Consider the following 16,629-nt stretch of genomic DNA (forward strand, 5'->3'; position numbering starts at 1 on the left):
TTTCTTGAGTGATTAAAAATGAGAACTGTTCTGAATTTTAAAAAATTCTTGATTGTTTTACTTCTGTATTAAATTCCATATTGCACTAAGAAACATGGTGCTGAATGGCCTTTAAAAACAAGGTAATGTGGAAACCAATCCAGATGAAATACCTTTGTGCTTATTGTAGATATTGAGTATTTATTGAGGAAAACTGAACGTTGGCATGGAAGGTCGTGCAGCTGCAATGCAGCTTTTACTGTGCTGCCTGCAAGAACAAAATAAATGTGTTGGGTAAATGTGGGCCGTGGAGGTGCTCAGGAGGGTATGTGGCTGGTTTTCCCACAAAACTTCCTGCAGTGAGGAATGTTTCACTGCCCTGCAGAAACGCAGACTAATAGATGTGTAAGATGAATGATTGTGTCTGAACTGTGCTCCTCGAGGCCCCCATCTCCTATTTTTTCTTTGCATGCTTCTCTGTCAGCAGATTGTCAAGCCTTCAATTAATGCGTCACTTGCAGCTCCTTTCACCTCGCTCCCTGCTTTCAGCCCTGCCGGCTCCTTTCCCGTCCTGGGCAGGTGCTGCAGAGGCAGGTGCTCAGCCAGAGCACAGACACAATAAAGCGATCCTGTCCATCCCTCCTTTCCCGCTGGGAGAGCTCAGCGCGTCCCTGCTGCTGCTCCCGGCTGGGACGGCCCGGCCCGGGCAGGGATTGAGCGCTGAGCTCCCCCGGCTGTGCCTGCCAGCACGGGCTGCAGGGGAAACCAGTTCCCTTTGCCATGGACATCGCAAAGGACCAAGGAGACTAATCCTGAATTACCAGGGGAACTGCACAGTTTATTTGACATTTACCTGTTACCTGGGAGCTTGGAAGAAAAATTCCCACGTGTTCAATGAGGATTTTGTGGCCATGTGTTTGCTGTAGCCTCTTGGTGTATTGACTATGCCCTTGGTCACCAAACAGTGTTTAAGGTTACATTTTTCTGTGAAAATGAAACCCTTTGCTGGACAGAGAAACATAAATACACAACCTTATTACAATTTCTTCCCACTACTGGTAATCTCTGATGAAAGCTCCTGCCCTATAACAGCAGAATTTCTGTTGTATTAACTGAGCAGTGAAGAAATACTGTGGTTATATTCAGCTCTGGGCACTGGTGTCACTTTCTCTTGCCCAGGAGTACTTATAGATTTCCGTTTCACTGCCTCCCAATCTTTTATATTTATTGTCTTTATGGTCATCCTGTGCAAAACATGGGATATTCATTAGGGATGCTCATGAGAGGTTCCTCAACTGAAGTTTATGAAGTCTCATACTTTAACTGAAGTCTGATTTGTAAAATCAACTTATTTCTACAAGTTTTTTCAACAACCTGTACCAATCTTCCTTCTTTTCAATCAAAATTGTGGTCTAATATTGCTGTGAGTGGGTAAATTATTCTCTCTCTGGTTCTGCATCCTCACATTATACTGAGGAGCCCTTGAGAGCATCTAGAAACATCTGAGTACAATTTCAGAGAATGGGCTAGAAGAGCAAAGCCTTGTTGGAAATTCAGATGTGGGACTGGTATTAGAGCATATTGTGTTTTGAAAAAACTCCATCCTTTCTCCAGGGGGATGCCTTGCATTCATAGTACTTGAATGTTCAGGTATTTTACTGGCACAGTGTGGGCAAAGTTGTTATTTCCTGGTGCTCTGCTTGTCCCATGGCACAGCACCAGAGCTGTGCATCTGGCTGAGGAGGCAGTGTCCTCTGGGCTCTACGGGAAGGATCTAACCCAAGCAGAAAACTCATGATGTTTGGGTTATTGTGGTGCAGCTACATTGGAAGCTGAGGCTCTAAATGCCATGTGTGATGAGAGAGGTGCTAGGTCTGAAAAAAAGGTGTGTGACTGGAGCAGCACTTCCAGCAGGAAGCTGGAGATCAGAGTGGAGCAGAGTACAGCTCAGAGCTGCCACTGTGGCACCTGCTCCAAGGCCAGCACAAGCCCCAGGAGTCTTGGGCCAGCAGCCAAACTTGGTTCCACTCCCAGAAAAGTCAACGAAACCCCTTTGAAGTGCAGTGACCTCATGCTCTGCTGCATGCTAAGTGGCTTGCCAGCTTTGCTGTTAATAGCAGGGATTTATCCCACATACAATCAATGGAGCACAGAGTTACAGCACTTCTGTGAGGCTGGGCAGGGGAGCCTGCGACTAAAAGAGGCTGGAACTGCCATCTGTGGGCAGGATCTCTCTTGGCTTCAGAGTCTGACTGCTCTGGGAGCTACCCACACATTTTCCTATTTAATCAATCCATTCCTGTGGTGCCATTCTCAACATCAGCTATTGCCATCTCATACTGAGAGGAGAGGACCTAAAATTCGTCGAGAACTTCAAGACCTGAGTTGTCACCAGGGCTTTTTATGTGGTAAGTGATAGAACATGCTGAAAAATTATACTAGTCAGGAAAAAGGACAGGAGCCACTGCATATCAGATATGTTAAACATCAATCTGTGATGGTTCTGACTGTGCAGCATTTCTTCTCCCTGTCTCCTTCCCTTAAAAAATTAAAATAATTTTTCTTAAACCACAAGACTTCATCTTTCTTTTCTTCTTTACAGACAAGCAGAGCAAATACAGAAACAATCTCCAGACATGTTCTGCAGATATTTTTCCTTCTTTGGTCTGTGTCTTTTCCTTCCAACCCAAAGGTAAGTGTAGAGTTTGTTTTGTTTTAAAGGGAACATTTGAATGATGTTTCACATAAATAATGTGGGTCAAAAGGAAACTATGCTTCTAGTTATCCAGCCCACCCAAAGGTGGCAGGGTGCAGTCAGGGATGTGGTATAGGAGAGAGCAATCTTCATAGGTCCCTAAACCATATGATGTCCATTAACAGTGCAACACTGATTTCCTGTTCAGAATCACACAGGTCGTAGTTCTTTACCAGAAATGCCTCCCACAAGGTTCCCAGCTCTGTTATTACCATCCTTGGTAGTACAAGTCCCAGATTTGTTGAAGTATTTACATACATACTGTGTAAAACCTTATTCTGCTGTAAGGTCCTGCTTAGTCTAAATCCTGCAGCTCCAAGGCCCTATTAACCCAGCTGTGAAGGAAACAGAAGAAAAACCTTGGTCAGAGCTGTGAGTAACTCTATGGCTGCTTCCTGCCCAGAACAGGGTCCTGGCACTGGGAGCAGCAAAGGCTCCTCTTGCCCAAAGCAAGAACAAACTCCTAACCTTTCACTCAGTTACACTTTTCTCAGGTGAGGCAGTGCCACCTTGCACCTTAATACTCACCTTTTACAGTCCAAACCCTATCCCTCTCACTGTCCGTGTGAGGGTACTGATCTGTCAGCCTCATAACACAGCTTCTGCCTTCAATGACCAGCCACAAAATGTAAATGTTGACATTGTAATCTAGAGTTGGACCCTCAGTATACCCAGCAGCTGGAGCAGCACTGCCCACAGAGCTGAGGGGGTGTCTGTGAAGTGCACAGTCCTCCACCTTTCCCCTCCAGTATTATTCCTGACAGCAGCTGTAGAAGCTGACACTCACATGTTATGAAGATGAAGCTTATTTAAGGGACTAGAGATTAGAAAGGAGGATGTTGGGCTTCAAGATTTGTCTCAGGTTGTCATAAATGGGAGGAAAAAAGAAAATAATATTCCTTAAATAGACTGTACCAAGAAAGAGTGGGAAGGGGAGATTGGGATTTATTTCTCAGGCTTGTGATCTACAGATCTTGATTTTTGTTTCAACAGAACTTTCTTGATTTTTCTGTTTGAACAGAACTTTCTTAAGATACTGTGTGCGCAACCTGTAGCTATCAGCTGAGGCAATTTGCCATTTTCCCACCTCTTGAAGGTGTTAATTATTCAGCCAAGACAGCAATGTGAGCAAATGCTTGTGATTTCAATTATCTACTTGGTTTTAATAACTATTTTATACTGTTTGTTTGTTTGAGCACAAGCTGGAAGCAGCTGCAGCTGTACACCAGATGTGCCCAGCCCAGCATGTAACAGTTGGTGTTTGTGTCCCCAGGAGCTCTCTGGGTCATGGATCCAGTTTGCATGGCAGGGGTACAACGTCCCTCCCTGGATTTGAGAACCTCACCATGGGGTACAACAAATACCTCCGGCCCTACTTTGGTGGTATGTTGGCTCCACACAAGGGAGCATTTAAAATCGGTCTGTAATGCTCATGTGGAGGGGAGAGCAGGCTTTAACCTTGCTGCAGTTTCAAAGGTTATGTTTCTTTTAAATTAGTTGGTGTCCCAGGCTGCCCTTCTTTCTCTGCATCCACTACTGTCTTGAATAGCTGGTGCACATATGTGTGGGGCTTGGGATCAGGTCCAGATGTGAGGTGAAGAGCAGGGAATTTATAAACTTTAACATCTCTATGAAAGACTTGACTAAATAACTAAATTCTGCTCTAACTGTACAGGCTTTTGTTTAGAGCCTGACCCTTGTGATTTTCTGCTTTACTATTGGTCACGTACAGCTATTATAGCTATTTATGCAGCTTTAGAGGAAAAAAGCCATTCTTCTTGCCTTGATTATTGACTTTTGACACATGCTTTCACCTCACACTGTGACAAAAATCTGTTTCAAACCCTAGTGAGACCCTGGGGAGTTGGGAGCAGGCAGGAATTTAGGAACTTATCTGAGGCTATTGAGCAATTTGGGTGTCAGGTCTCCCACCTTCCAGGTTAGTGCTGTCATCACATAGAGGAACAGGTTTCTCCGAATGACATTCAGAACCTAAAAAGTATCATTGAAAGTTTTAGAAACAGCAATGACCATTTTTATTTCTATTAATTTTGATTTTGTGCCTGAACTATTAATGAAACTCTGCTTGACAGAAAAATTTCCCATCAGCTTTCACAAGGCCATGGATATTTCCCATTGTTGACTGACCTGCTGCTACTGGCAGCCCTGAGATGCTTCCTTTTTCTGGCCATGGTAATAAATGTCTGAGACAATACAGAATTTACCATCTTGCTCTGCCAAGAATGGCTGACCTGATGCAGGATTAGAAAAGCTCCTCTAAATCCTGTGACACCAGTGAGCAGATGCTTCTCTACAAGAGAACAGAGATCCACTGCATCTGCAGCAAATGTTAAACAAAACCAGCCAGGACTCTTGTGTGACCTCCCCTGGAGGCCAAGTGCTCACAGTTGTGTCCTGTGATCAGTAAATGCAGTGGGTTTGAGTCTGAATAGACAGAGACATGAACAACAGCTGCTTTCAAAAATACACATCTTCTGCAAATGAAATAAATTTATGAACCCGTTAAAACAAACAATCAAAGCCAAAACCACCTGGAAAGAGTTTCAGAAATTGTGTACATTGGTTGTTCCTCACTGTGATTCATGTGATGAGCAGCAATTTCAGCAGTTCCAGCAGGAAAGGCCCCGCTCTGTTGTCATGCAGGCAGAGAGGGCTGTGCTGGAAAGCATTGAGCTGCGCTCAGAGCTCGGTGCTCCCCCAGCATCGGTGGAGCCCGGCCTGCAATGGGGTTCCCATGTCTCTGTGTTCCTGTGTCCCCTTGTCCTCGTGTGTCCCTTTGTCCCCTTGTCCTCATGTCTCCCTTTCTCCCTGTGTCCCTTTGTTCCCCGTGTCCCAGTGTCCCTTTGTGCCCATGTTCCCATGTCCCTTTGTACCCATGTCTCCGTGTCCTCATGTCCCCCTCTCCCTGTGTCCCCATGTCCCTGGGTCCTTTTGTGCCCGTGTCCCTGTGTCCCCATGTCCCCCTGTCCCTGTGTCCCCCTGTCCCCATATCCCCATGTCCCCCTTCTCCCTTTGTACCTGTGCCCCCCTGTCCCTGTGTCCCCGTGTGTCCCTGTGTCCCCGTGTCCCTTTGTCCCCGTGTCCCTTTTTCCCTGTGTCCCTTTGTCCCCGTGTCCCGCTGTCCCCGTGTCCCCCTGTCCCTGTGTCCCCATGTCCCCGTGTCCCCATGTCCCCCTGCCCCCCTGTCTCTGTGTCCCCCTGTCCCCCTGTCCCCGTGTCCCTGTGTCCCTTTGTCCCCCTGTCTCCTTTGTCCCCGTGTCCCCCTGTCCCCTGTGTCCCCATGTCCCCCTGTCCCTGTGTCCCCCTGTCCCCCAGTCCCCTTTGTCCCCGTGTCCCCCTGTCCCCTGTGTCCCCATGTCCCCCTGTCCCTGTGTCCCCCTGTCCCCCAGTCCCCTTTGTCCCTGTGTCCCCCTGTCCCCTTTGTCCCCGTGTCCCTGTGTTCCCCGTCCCCTGTGTCCCCTTGTCTCGTGTCCCCGTGTCCCCGTGTCCCCCTGTCCCCGTATCCCCGTGTCCCCCTGTCCCCGTGTTCCTGTGTCCCCCTGTCCCCCTGTCCCCCTGTCCCGGGCAGTGCTGCCCTCTCGCGGTGGCTCCCGGCGCTCGCGGCTCTCGCTTCGCGGGTCTGTCTCGGGCGGGAGCTGAACCGGGCAGAGGCCGCTGCTCCTCCGCATTTCAGGAACGCCTGTTCTCGGGAACCAGGGACCTTCTTTCCTCTCGGTGGCTCCTCGCCACGAGCCGGGGCTGCTCAGCACTCCCTGAGCTGTGGGAAGTGCTCTGTGCAGAGGTTCCTGGCCTAGCTGCTCTGTGCCTGGTGTGGGCTGGGATCAAGGGACAAAATGGCCCTGGCTGCCTGTCCAATGGCAAATGCCACTGAAATGTTGCTGACCTAAACTGTTGAGCTCTGCAGCCAGTGTTAATGGGTATTTGCCCTCTGCTGCCACCACCAAACACAGAACTCCACCTCCCTAACAGCGACAACTGCATTTCAGATCACAGAATTTGTGAGCCTAATGCTCTGAAACTGTGTCTGACCCTCTGGGCCTCTGCAGTTTTAGTGACAGTGAGTGAGGCTGAGGACAGTGCCCACCCTGCACAGCATCCTGAGTGGCTTTACTTCCCTTCTCTCTGCTGAAGCATTTCATTCCCTCTGCAGGAGAACCTGTACAAATTGCAATGAGTCTGGACATTGCAAGTATTTCTAGTATATCTGAGAGTGACATGGTAAGTGAAAAAAACCTTTTATTTTACAAGATAAGATTGAGATATGCCTGAGAGACTTCACATGTATTCCTGTGTGTCCAGCACAGAAATGGTGATTTTGAAACTGCTTTGCTGTTGGGGACTGTTGACCACTTTCAGCAGTGGGATGAAAACAGAGCTCATTTATGACTGCAGACTATTGTCCTGGTTTAGGGCAAATTTGGGAGGAAACTGCCAAAAGGGTTCCTCTAGAAAGCAGATTCAAGTGGCCCCTCCCCCAAATGGTTCATGAAAATATTTCCTTGGAGATAAGGGGAAAAACCTGGTTATTTAACAAGCAAAGTACACACAAGCATAAAAAATTAATAATATTAAACGATAAAACCTCTTGCTGTTCTGAAGAGATGGCAAATTCAGAAAGTTCTTTTCATGGGCTGTAGCTTGGCTCACTCAGTCTGTTATCAGTCTCTCCCGTGCTGGAATGCCATGTCCTGGACCCAGGTGAGCCACAGGCATGAGCTCCTGGTGTTTTTCTGGGTTTTCAGTCTAGAGCAGGTTCAAACAGTTCCAAGAAAAAGAAAAAAAAACACAGTTCTGGGAACTTCTCTGCCTCTGCTAGCTAAAAACTAACTAAAAGCAAAGGAGAGCTCTGTCCCACTGTCTGTCTGTGCTGCAGACAACACAGTCTGTGAGAAGGAATGTGGGGGAGCAAGTGCAGTTTCTGAAAATGAGCCGCACACTTCTTTTCCCCCACTTCACTTTTGGAAGCAGTCTTAAAGGTGCAGAACTTAATATCCAGCATAAACAGAGCAGACGATTAGGAATACAAACATCATAACGTCACCCTAAGACAACTGTGTAGATGCCATAGTAATGTGGGCTTACAAGAAAAAAGAAGTGGTTCCAAAAGTTCTACTGGTCAAAAACTCAGCACCTTCTGGAAATCAGACCCCATGGAAATAGAAAAAATCAATCCTGCATGGCATCCCTTGTGAGAAGGAAGTTGAATAGTCCAGCAGTACCTGTGGTGTCCAGAAGGCTCAGCAAAGCATCAGCTTCAGAGCCAAGTGGTGCTGCTTGGGGGCAGGCCAAACTCAAGTTAATCCCAGTGTTCTTAGATTGAAAATTTCTATAAAAATAGAAGGCACAAGTTTTCTTTTTTGACTTGTTTGGGTTTTTTTTTTAAGATGTCCCTGACATAACAGGTTGGATTCACTTACCTTTTTTCCCCAAAGTGCCAATGCCTCCTTGATGACCTGATTTATAGTACATGTGGAGTTTCCTAGCTCTAGGCAATGACTGATCTGTAATGTCAATGGCTTGTGGGGTGGCCTCAAGTGTGTGCTTCCTATCTGTTCTCTGCAAAATGGGCACAAAAGCATCAGTTATAAAAACTGCCCATTAAAAACATAAAGTACTGTAATTATTGTTATAAATTATCAACTCGGTAGCCAAATTTATGAAAAATTTAACAAAGATTTATTGGAGCGATAACAAAAAAATAGAATTTCGAAAAAGAACCATCACAGCCAAGACAGTGTCAGCCCTGGGTGCAGGCACTGGGTAAACTAGGGTCCACTGACAAAGTGACAGCGTTTCCCCAGGAGTTCACCCCAAGTGGTTCCAGCAGCTAGCTTATATACAGTTTATTCTGCCTGAGGCAGAGATGACCACACGTTTCTTTGTGTCTCTTCACATGTAGAGCGGGATCCATACGTGTGCAGGAACAGACAAAGACTAATCCGGAGACTCAGACGAATGTCTGAGCATCCAGGCAGAAGCTGCATTCACATGTAGTAGAGTGATACCAGTTCCTGAGTACCGCAGATGTAATCATGCCCAGGTGCAGGTCTTGTGAGTTTCTTGAGACATTCCATCAATCATGGTCCAGGAAGGTCTAGATGCTATCTCCCAGGTGCAGATGTCAGGGGAAATCATCTATGATGGTCCTCCGGGACTGTCCCATTCATACAGTAACAGACCTGATATTATCTTAATGCTGTCTGGGAACTGGTTACAATGAGAATAGAACTCTGTTCTCAGCCAGAGTGGTCAAAGGCATAACTTTGGACCTTCACAATATTTTATACACACATATATCTATCTATATAGCATGAATTATCTCTACCATATATTACAATCTCTCCCCATTTATTTCACCAATTTAATTCATGCTACCAAAATTTTTAATTTTCTACTTCTACCCTTCACCATTAAGGGACTCCCACAAGCAGAGTACTTTTTACACTATTCGGTACTCCCCTGGTGGGATGCCCTGATACATCACATTATTCATTTTGACAGTTGTTTGTTTCTCAAATTTTGCCAGTGCCTCAGCAGCACTGCTGGCATAATTTCTTTCTCCCAGCTGCATGATTTTAGATGTGTTGCTTCCAGAAGCTCCTTCCGAGTCCACAGGAACTATAGCAATTTGCATTCCCTGGACCATGGAATGGGTTAGTCTGATAAAGCATGGGATAAGACAAGGGAGGAATAGGATTCCGGCTACTGAACAGAGCACAAGAAACATTACTTTGTTCCACCATGCCCCATCAAAAAATTTGTCCCACCATGAAGATTGTAAAATTGAATTCCATTTTTGGACAGGGACATGGGCCACCTTTTTGATCTCGGCCACCAAACCTCTTATGGTTTCCCCATAATCATCGATCTCGATACATCACTCTGACTCATTGAATTTTCCACACACTCCCCTTTCCTCAGCCAACAGATAATCTAGAGCTATCCGATTCTGGTACACAAAGGCCCGTACTTGAGTGTGCTGCCGACTCAGTAAATCCAGGGCTTCAGAGGTGTGATTTGAAACAATTTCCATCACTGCTTGCAGCCTAACCAATCTGTTCAGTAGGTAAATCTGAGTCCTATACCCGTAGCTTCCATCCTGAGCCCCTGTGGCTGGCCCATAATAATCAATTATTCGTGCCGCTGGCCACTCTTCCTCCCCCCAGGTTTGTTTACCGCTTATCACCAGTATTATCTTTTTCAGACTCCTCTCTCTCCTCAGGGTTTCATGTAACGGGGCCCCCAGCAGATTACTTTTTGTCCTCAGGAGAGTAACGAAAACTGATCACATCATACCTAAAATGCATGATCCCTTCCACCTGAAGGGCAACTCACTGTATGCCTTTTTCTCACATATCCAATAAATTCCATCGGGGGCTTTCCATTTGATATTTATTTTCCTTGGGTCGCCCCAGTATTCCCTCATACCTTCCAAGGATTGGAAAGGGTTGGCTCCCAGATTCTTGATCCAGCACAATCCTATTCTTTGATCCCATTCACAATTTGTTTCATTTTTCCGGCTCCAATACCCCAAGGGAGGGGCTGGGTGCTAAGTCCTACTTTTTGTATCCAAGTTCACCATCAAGGTGGTTGCACACGGAGTGTAACCCACCATTTCGGTGTATTCCTTTCCCTCCTGACTGACGCAGATTGTGCCAATTACCCTTTGATCCCAAATCCACCCCTTGGGCCTCTGCGCCAACTTTGAGACCCTCGGGCTATCCCATTTTAAGAGCTGTTCCGGAGTCAAGCCTTCCCCTTTCCAAGGCCATTTCTCTGCAGATTTCAACCCCCCACAAATCCAACAACTCGACAAACCCAATTCTATTGCGATTTCTTGCATTAAATAAATGAACAAATTCCTATCTGGGGAAGGCAATTCCCTGTCAGAGTATTGTCTCTCCAGTATTTCATACTGCTCGCCCAATGTTTTCAATCATTCTTGTTTGACTCTCTGTTTCCTCATTTCTGACTCCCTCTGTTTCAGTTCCTGAGTTATCTCCTTCATTCTTCCCTCAGGATCTTCATTATTTTTATTTCTTGCAAAGCAAACAACCCTATCATATTGGAGGCACACCCTGCCATCATTAGCCGGTGCCAGGTCCAGTATGAGCGGGTCTTTGCCTAGGGTAATTTTACTATCAAATTTCGTATTCTTCGCCATCCAGTACATTTTCCCATTCATCGTGCATATTCCCAGCCTTACGTTGTCATACCACAACGGATCCACCTGGTGGTGTGCAATAAAGATAGATTCTGTCTTCCCCCCCGACCCACATGGTTCGGTTACACTGATTACAAATGGGGATTGACATTGGCTCCACACTTCTTTTTCTCAATTGGTGCTTGCGAACACTTGACTGCCTGTGTCCTATCCCTGCCTAGGGATTGATACACCAAGTCCCGATCTCCAATTCGCATAATTTAACTCGAGTGCCATTTCTCCAACAGTACCTGCCAGTTCTCCTGAGACATTCATTTGGGGCTTGGTATACTGAGTATCCCTCGTCCTTTGCGACTGGGACCACCTGAGTGCACTTTTCGCACTCGCCCGCGGAGCTGTAACTTCCGCCTTTCCTCAGGACCTCAGTGCACAGACTCTGTGCCCTGCACACGGCTAGGCTCAGGCCAATCAGGATTCCCACCAGGCATGCTCCTCTGCCTTTGCCTCTGCCCCCTGGGGTGCCACCAGTGGTGAGGAAGACCATCTTCATGGCAGCAGGAGAATTCTTCGGGGAAGACGCCCTCGGACCTAGCCGCATACCTCCTCTTAAAGGCGCCCCACCATGACACTCTGATTGCATTGGAACTGCACAGGACCCTGATGGATTTCTGGCACTCCACATCCAAGATTTCTGCCTGAGATCTAAGCTTCCCACGCATCCACCCTGTTTTGAAAAATCCGAAACCACTCCTCAGAGTCTAATTCAATGATTCCCAAATTGGTGGCTTAAGGTCAGGATACGGTCAGTCAATTCAAGCTCCTCCTCCAAACACTGAGTACACAGTCCTTTCGGCCTCTGTCCCCTTCTGCAATGAATGACAAACACCCTTTGATAATATTCACACTTAAAGTGTACAAACGGATAGCATACACAATCTGACAGTATACAACCTATCCACTCGCTGTAGGTCATTTACAAGGATGCTGGAGTTTGATCTTCAGGTCGCCAGGGGAAGAGGTGATCTTCCACTTGGGCTCTTCCTCCTGCTGTCCGACCTTTTTCACTCTAGACGTGTGCGTCCAGCCCTTCTCTGCCATCCGAATGGCCATGTCTATTGTCAGGAGTACAAGGAAGGGACCTTCCCAGTGAGGATAGAGTGGCACCTCTTTTCACATTTTGACAAACACTTTGTCCCCTGGTTGGATTTTGTGAATAGCGAACCCCAGAGGAGCGCCCTGTGTCACTATTCCCTGTTTTAGGAGTTCCTCTAAATTCCTATTGATTGCAACCAGCTATGGTTGAATCTGACCATCCTCAAACCCAGGGTGTCCCACCGGCATTCCATGTTTATATGGCATGCCATATAACATTTCAAACGGTGAAAGCCCATGTCTCTGAGTGAGGCATGGTTTGGATATTAAGCAGTGCCGAGGGCTGACACTTCAGCCAGGACATTATTGTTTCCAAAATTAATTTAGATAACTGTGCCTTTAAAGTTTGATTCATTCTTTCCACTTGTCCTGAACTCTGGGGATGCCACGGAGTGTGGTACTCCCATTGGATGCCCAGTGCATCAGCCATCTGCTTAATAACTCTTGATGTGAAATGTGTTCCTTGATCTGAATTGATGCAATTCACTACCCCGTATCGGGGTACAATTTCCTATAATAATTTTCTGGCCACAGTCTGGGCCATTGCCTGGGAGCTGGGGAAGGCTTCTACCCAATGGGTCAATTTATCTACAATTACCAGAACAAATTTGAACCTTCCCACCTTTGGCAACTCCGTGAAATCAACCTGAATTCTTTTAAATGGTCAGTACGCAAAGGGGCGACTCCCCAGAGCCGCCTTTCTGGCCCTTGATTTGTTTACCTTTTGACTAGTTCCCTCCCATCAGGTAGCTTCCACTTACCTTCCTTCAAATGTGCTCCGATCTTCTCATAACACTTGATCTCCTTTTGGGAGAGCTGAGGGGGGTCGTCAGAGGTCTCTACCCCTACGATTTCAGGGGTACTTACCACCATCAACACCATGGTTTTGGCCTCCTGGTCTGCCAAGTTGTTCCCCCTGGTCTGGAACTGAATCCGTGTATGAAGTCCCTTTACATGAACCACTGCAATTCCCTCCAGCCCCCTTACAGCTTCTAAGATTTGCTGGATTAATTCCCTGTGCATCAGTCCCTTTCCTCTGGTGTTGATCAGCCCCCTCTCTTCCCAAATTTTTCCAAATGTGTGAACCACCCCAAAGGCATACCTTGAATCTGTGAAAATCATCCCCTTTTTCCCTTTCAGTCCCTTCAACACCCTCAGAAGAGCATAAAGTTCACATGCCTGTGCAGACCAGCTTGCATTCAGGGGACCTGCTTCTATCACTTTTCCCGTTTTTCCATCCACAACTGCGTATCCTGATATTCTCTTCCCTTCTATCACTCTGCTTGAACCATCCACAAACCATTTCTCCCCCTCATCCAATTCTTCTTCCTCCAAATCCTCTCTAATTTTGGTCTGCAATTTGACCACCTCCACACAGTCATGAACCATCTTTTCTGCAGCCTCCCCAAACAGGAACTGCGTAGGATTCTGCGCAGTCGTGGTCTGCAACTCCAAGTCCTGTGAGTGAATCAAAATGGCTTCATATTTTAGCAACCTTGCATCAGTGAGCCATTTGTCCGCTTTCTGCTGTAGTATGCCCCACACATTGTGTGGTGCAAACACTACCAGAGGTGCCCCGAAGCTCACCTTTTTCGCTTCCTCCACCAGCAAAGCCACAGCCACAATCGCTTGCAAACACGTGGGCCAACCCCTGCTGACTGGGTCCAAAAGCCTGGACAAGTAACCCACAGGTTTCCTGACCCCTGCCCAATCCTGTGTTAACACCCTGTGTGCTGTGTGATTGCTAGCATCTACAAACAACTGAAAGGGTTTCCTCACATCAGGAAGACTCAGCACTGGTACCTCCATGAGAGCTCCCTTGATTTCTCTGAATTCTTAATCATCTTTTTGTGTCCATTTGATCCGATCTGTGGTGAGTTTCTCATAGAGAAATTTCAACTTTTCACTGTAACTTTCGATCCACTGCTGGCAGTATCCCAACAACCCCAACAGCTGCTGGACCTCCCTTTTTGTCTGTGGTGGTGGCAGGGCAATAATCCCTGCCACCCTTTCTGGGTCTAATATCTTTTTGCCTTTGGTGAGCCAATGTCCCAAGTACCTGGCCTCAGGCTCTGTGAACTGTAACTTTGATTTTGAAACCTTCAGCCCCCTTTACCCCAGAAAATTCAAAAGCTCAATTGTGCTTGCCCTTACCTCCCCCTCCCCCTGTCCTGCGACCAACAAATCATCTACATACTGTAGCAGCTTTGTCCCCCCGCTTGGTACAAAATGACTTAAAACCTGTTCCAACACCTGTCCAAATAAATTTGGAGAGTCCACAAAACCCTGAGGTAACGATGTCCACCTGAGTTGCTGCTTTCTGTTAGTCTCCGGGTCTTCCCACTGAAACACAAAATAATCACGACTGTCCTCGGCGAGAGGGCTGGTCCAGAAAGGGTCCTTTAAGTCAATAACACTGTACCAAGTGTCCTCAGGAGAGAGATTGCTTAACAATGTGTAAGGATTTGAAATGGTGGGGAAAAGGGTCTTAGTCCTCTGGTTCACAGCCTGTAAATCCTGCACCAGCCTAAAGCTGCCATCGGTTTTTCTCACCGGCAGAATTGGGGTGTTATCCCTTGACATACAAGGCTCCAGTGTTCCCTTTTTTATTAATTCATCATTTACTGGTTTCAAACCCCTCCTCCCTTCCATGGAGAGGGGGTATTGTCTGACCCTTATGGGGTCTTCTGGTCTCTCAATTTTGACCTGAATTGGTTCTATGTCCAATTTCCCAGCTTCCCCTGGAACATACCACACCCTCGGGTTTATTTTTTCTTCATCTGGAGCAGTGAGGCTATAAAGCCTTACTTTGAGTTGTGCCTTTTCCACAGCTAAGCCTACTCCCAGAGCAGCCATCATATCCCGCCCCAGTAGGTTGAAGTCAGCTCCTTTTGCCAATAAGATATTACCACTGTATTTTCTGTTTCCCGTGTTTATTTCTACATTTTTTATGATGGGAACCTCAAAGGGATCCCCCTGCACTCCCGTTACCATCATGGAATTGTTGCTTAGAGCACACCCTTTTGGTAACTGCAATACCGTTATCCATTCCACCATAAACCACATTTCTTCCTTATAGGGTCCCACCTTTAGTTTTATCAAGGGCTCCCTAGATGTTCCAGACCCCAAGCTGAAAAGCCCCTGACACCCCTAGTCCTCCTGGAAAATCGCATGATCCTTGGCTCTGTTTGGACAATTCCGTTTGATGTGCCCCTTCTGTTTGCAGTAAAAACACTCAAAATCCTGCTTCTGTTTGCCCAAGCCCCTCCCCGGAGCCAGACTTGGTTTCTTTGCCGGTGCCTTTTTCGCCGTGTCCTTACCCTGTTCCTGTTTTTGAGCTTCCCTTACTGCTGCCACGAGAACTTTGGCTTGAATCTTTTGCTTTTCCTCATCCCGGTGCATGTATATGTTCTGGGCTTCCTGCAATAATTCCTGCAATCCCAACTCCTGCCACCCGCCCATTTTCTCCAGTTTTTCCCAAATATCCTCCCAGGACATTGCCACGAATTGTGTTTTTAACAATACCATTCCCACTGGGGAGTCAGGGTCCGTCCCTGAGTACATCCTCAGGCCCTTTCGGAGTCATTCTAACCACTCCATGGGGGTTTCATCCTTCCCCTGACATTCCCGAAGCACTTTGCTCATGTTCTGCCCTTTTGGTACCGCCTCCTGGATACCTGAAATAACCATATTTCTTAAATTTATCGTCTTTTGTCTCCCTTCTTCCGTCTGGGCTTCCCAAGACAGCTTCTGATTCGGCCAGCGCTCCTCCTCAGTCCCCCCATTCGGATTCTGCTTTTCCCAGTCCTTGATCGCAGCTAACTGGATCATATCCCTCTCCTCATTGTTAAACAGCGATTTCAATATCACTTGGAGATCCTCCATCCATATAGGTGTATATGCTAGTTCCCAAGATCTCATCCAACCTCTCCGCCACCCCCAAAGGATCATCCATTACTTTTCCCATTTCCTTTTTGAATGCCCTCACATCACTGGTGTCAATCGGGGTATGCATGTATCCAAGCACCCTTGGAGCTGTCGGTACCTCCCGTAAAGGATAGATAACGGGTTTTTCCTCCTTGTCCCCACTGTCCCCCACTGTCGCCCGCCTCATTCTCCGCCTTGTTCGACGTGTTGGGGGAAAGACATCCCTAGAGACGTCTTCCTTTCTTTCCTTGATTTTCGGAGATGCTTGTGGACGCAGCTGCGCTGCCGCCACCTGGCCATGTGGGAAAGCGGATGCCACCACTTGCTCCAGTTGTGGCAGCGGAGCGGTTGCCTGTGCCTGGGGAGCCCCTGCCTCGGGAGCCATTCCAGGCACCACTTGAGCCTGCACTTGGTCTGGCTGCTGCGGAGCTACCAGGTAAGGGGGTGGAAGATTTTCCAACGGTTCCTATTCTTTCCCTGCTTTTGCCGCACATCGGAGAGCTTGTACCAGGTCCAGACCCGAGCACGCATGCCTCCACATGTCGGCGTATTCGATTTCCTCTGGGTCCCACGGACTGCACCCGGACACATGGTCAAACAAAGACTCACACGTCCATGTTTCAAATGTCCT

General features: G+C 47.2%; 1 protein-coding gene across 1 annotated transcript in view; it reads left to right on the forward strand.

The window, feature by feature from the left end:
- Positions 1-2,030: 2,030 nt before the first annotated feature.
- The window catches only part of LOC139597544 (gamma-aminobutyric acid receptor subunit pi-like), a 29,919-nt gene continuing 15,320 nt past the window's right edge, over positions 2,031-16,629 (forward strand). Inside the window, exons 1-3 of the mRNA XM_071442972.1 lie at positions 2,031-2,671; positions 4,008-4,117; positions 6,906-6,973. Of these exons, the coding sequence (XP_071299073.1) occupies positions 2,616-2,671; positions 4,008-4,117; positions 6,906-6,973 (234 nt within the window). The 5' untranslated portion in view covers positions 2,031-2,615. The remainder of the gene's footprint in view (positions 2,672-4,007; positions 4,118-6,905; positions 6,974-16,629) is intronic.

Source organism: Agelaius tricolor, unplaced genomic scaffold (genome assembly GCF_023055355.1).
Source record: "Agelaius tricolor isolate 1412-34295 unplaced genomic scaffold, bAgeTri1.0.p SCAF_18, whole genome shotgun sequence".
In the NCBI taxonomy this organism is placed as follows: Eukaryota; Metazoa; Chordata; class Aves; order Passeriformes; family Icteridae; genus Agelaius; species Agelaius tricolor.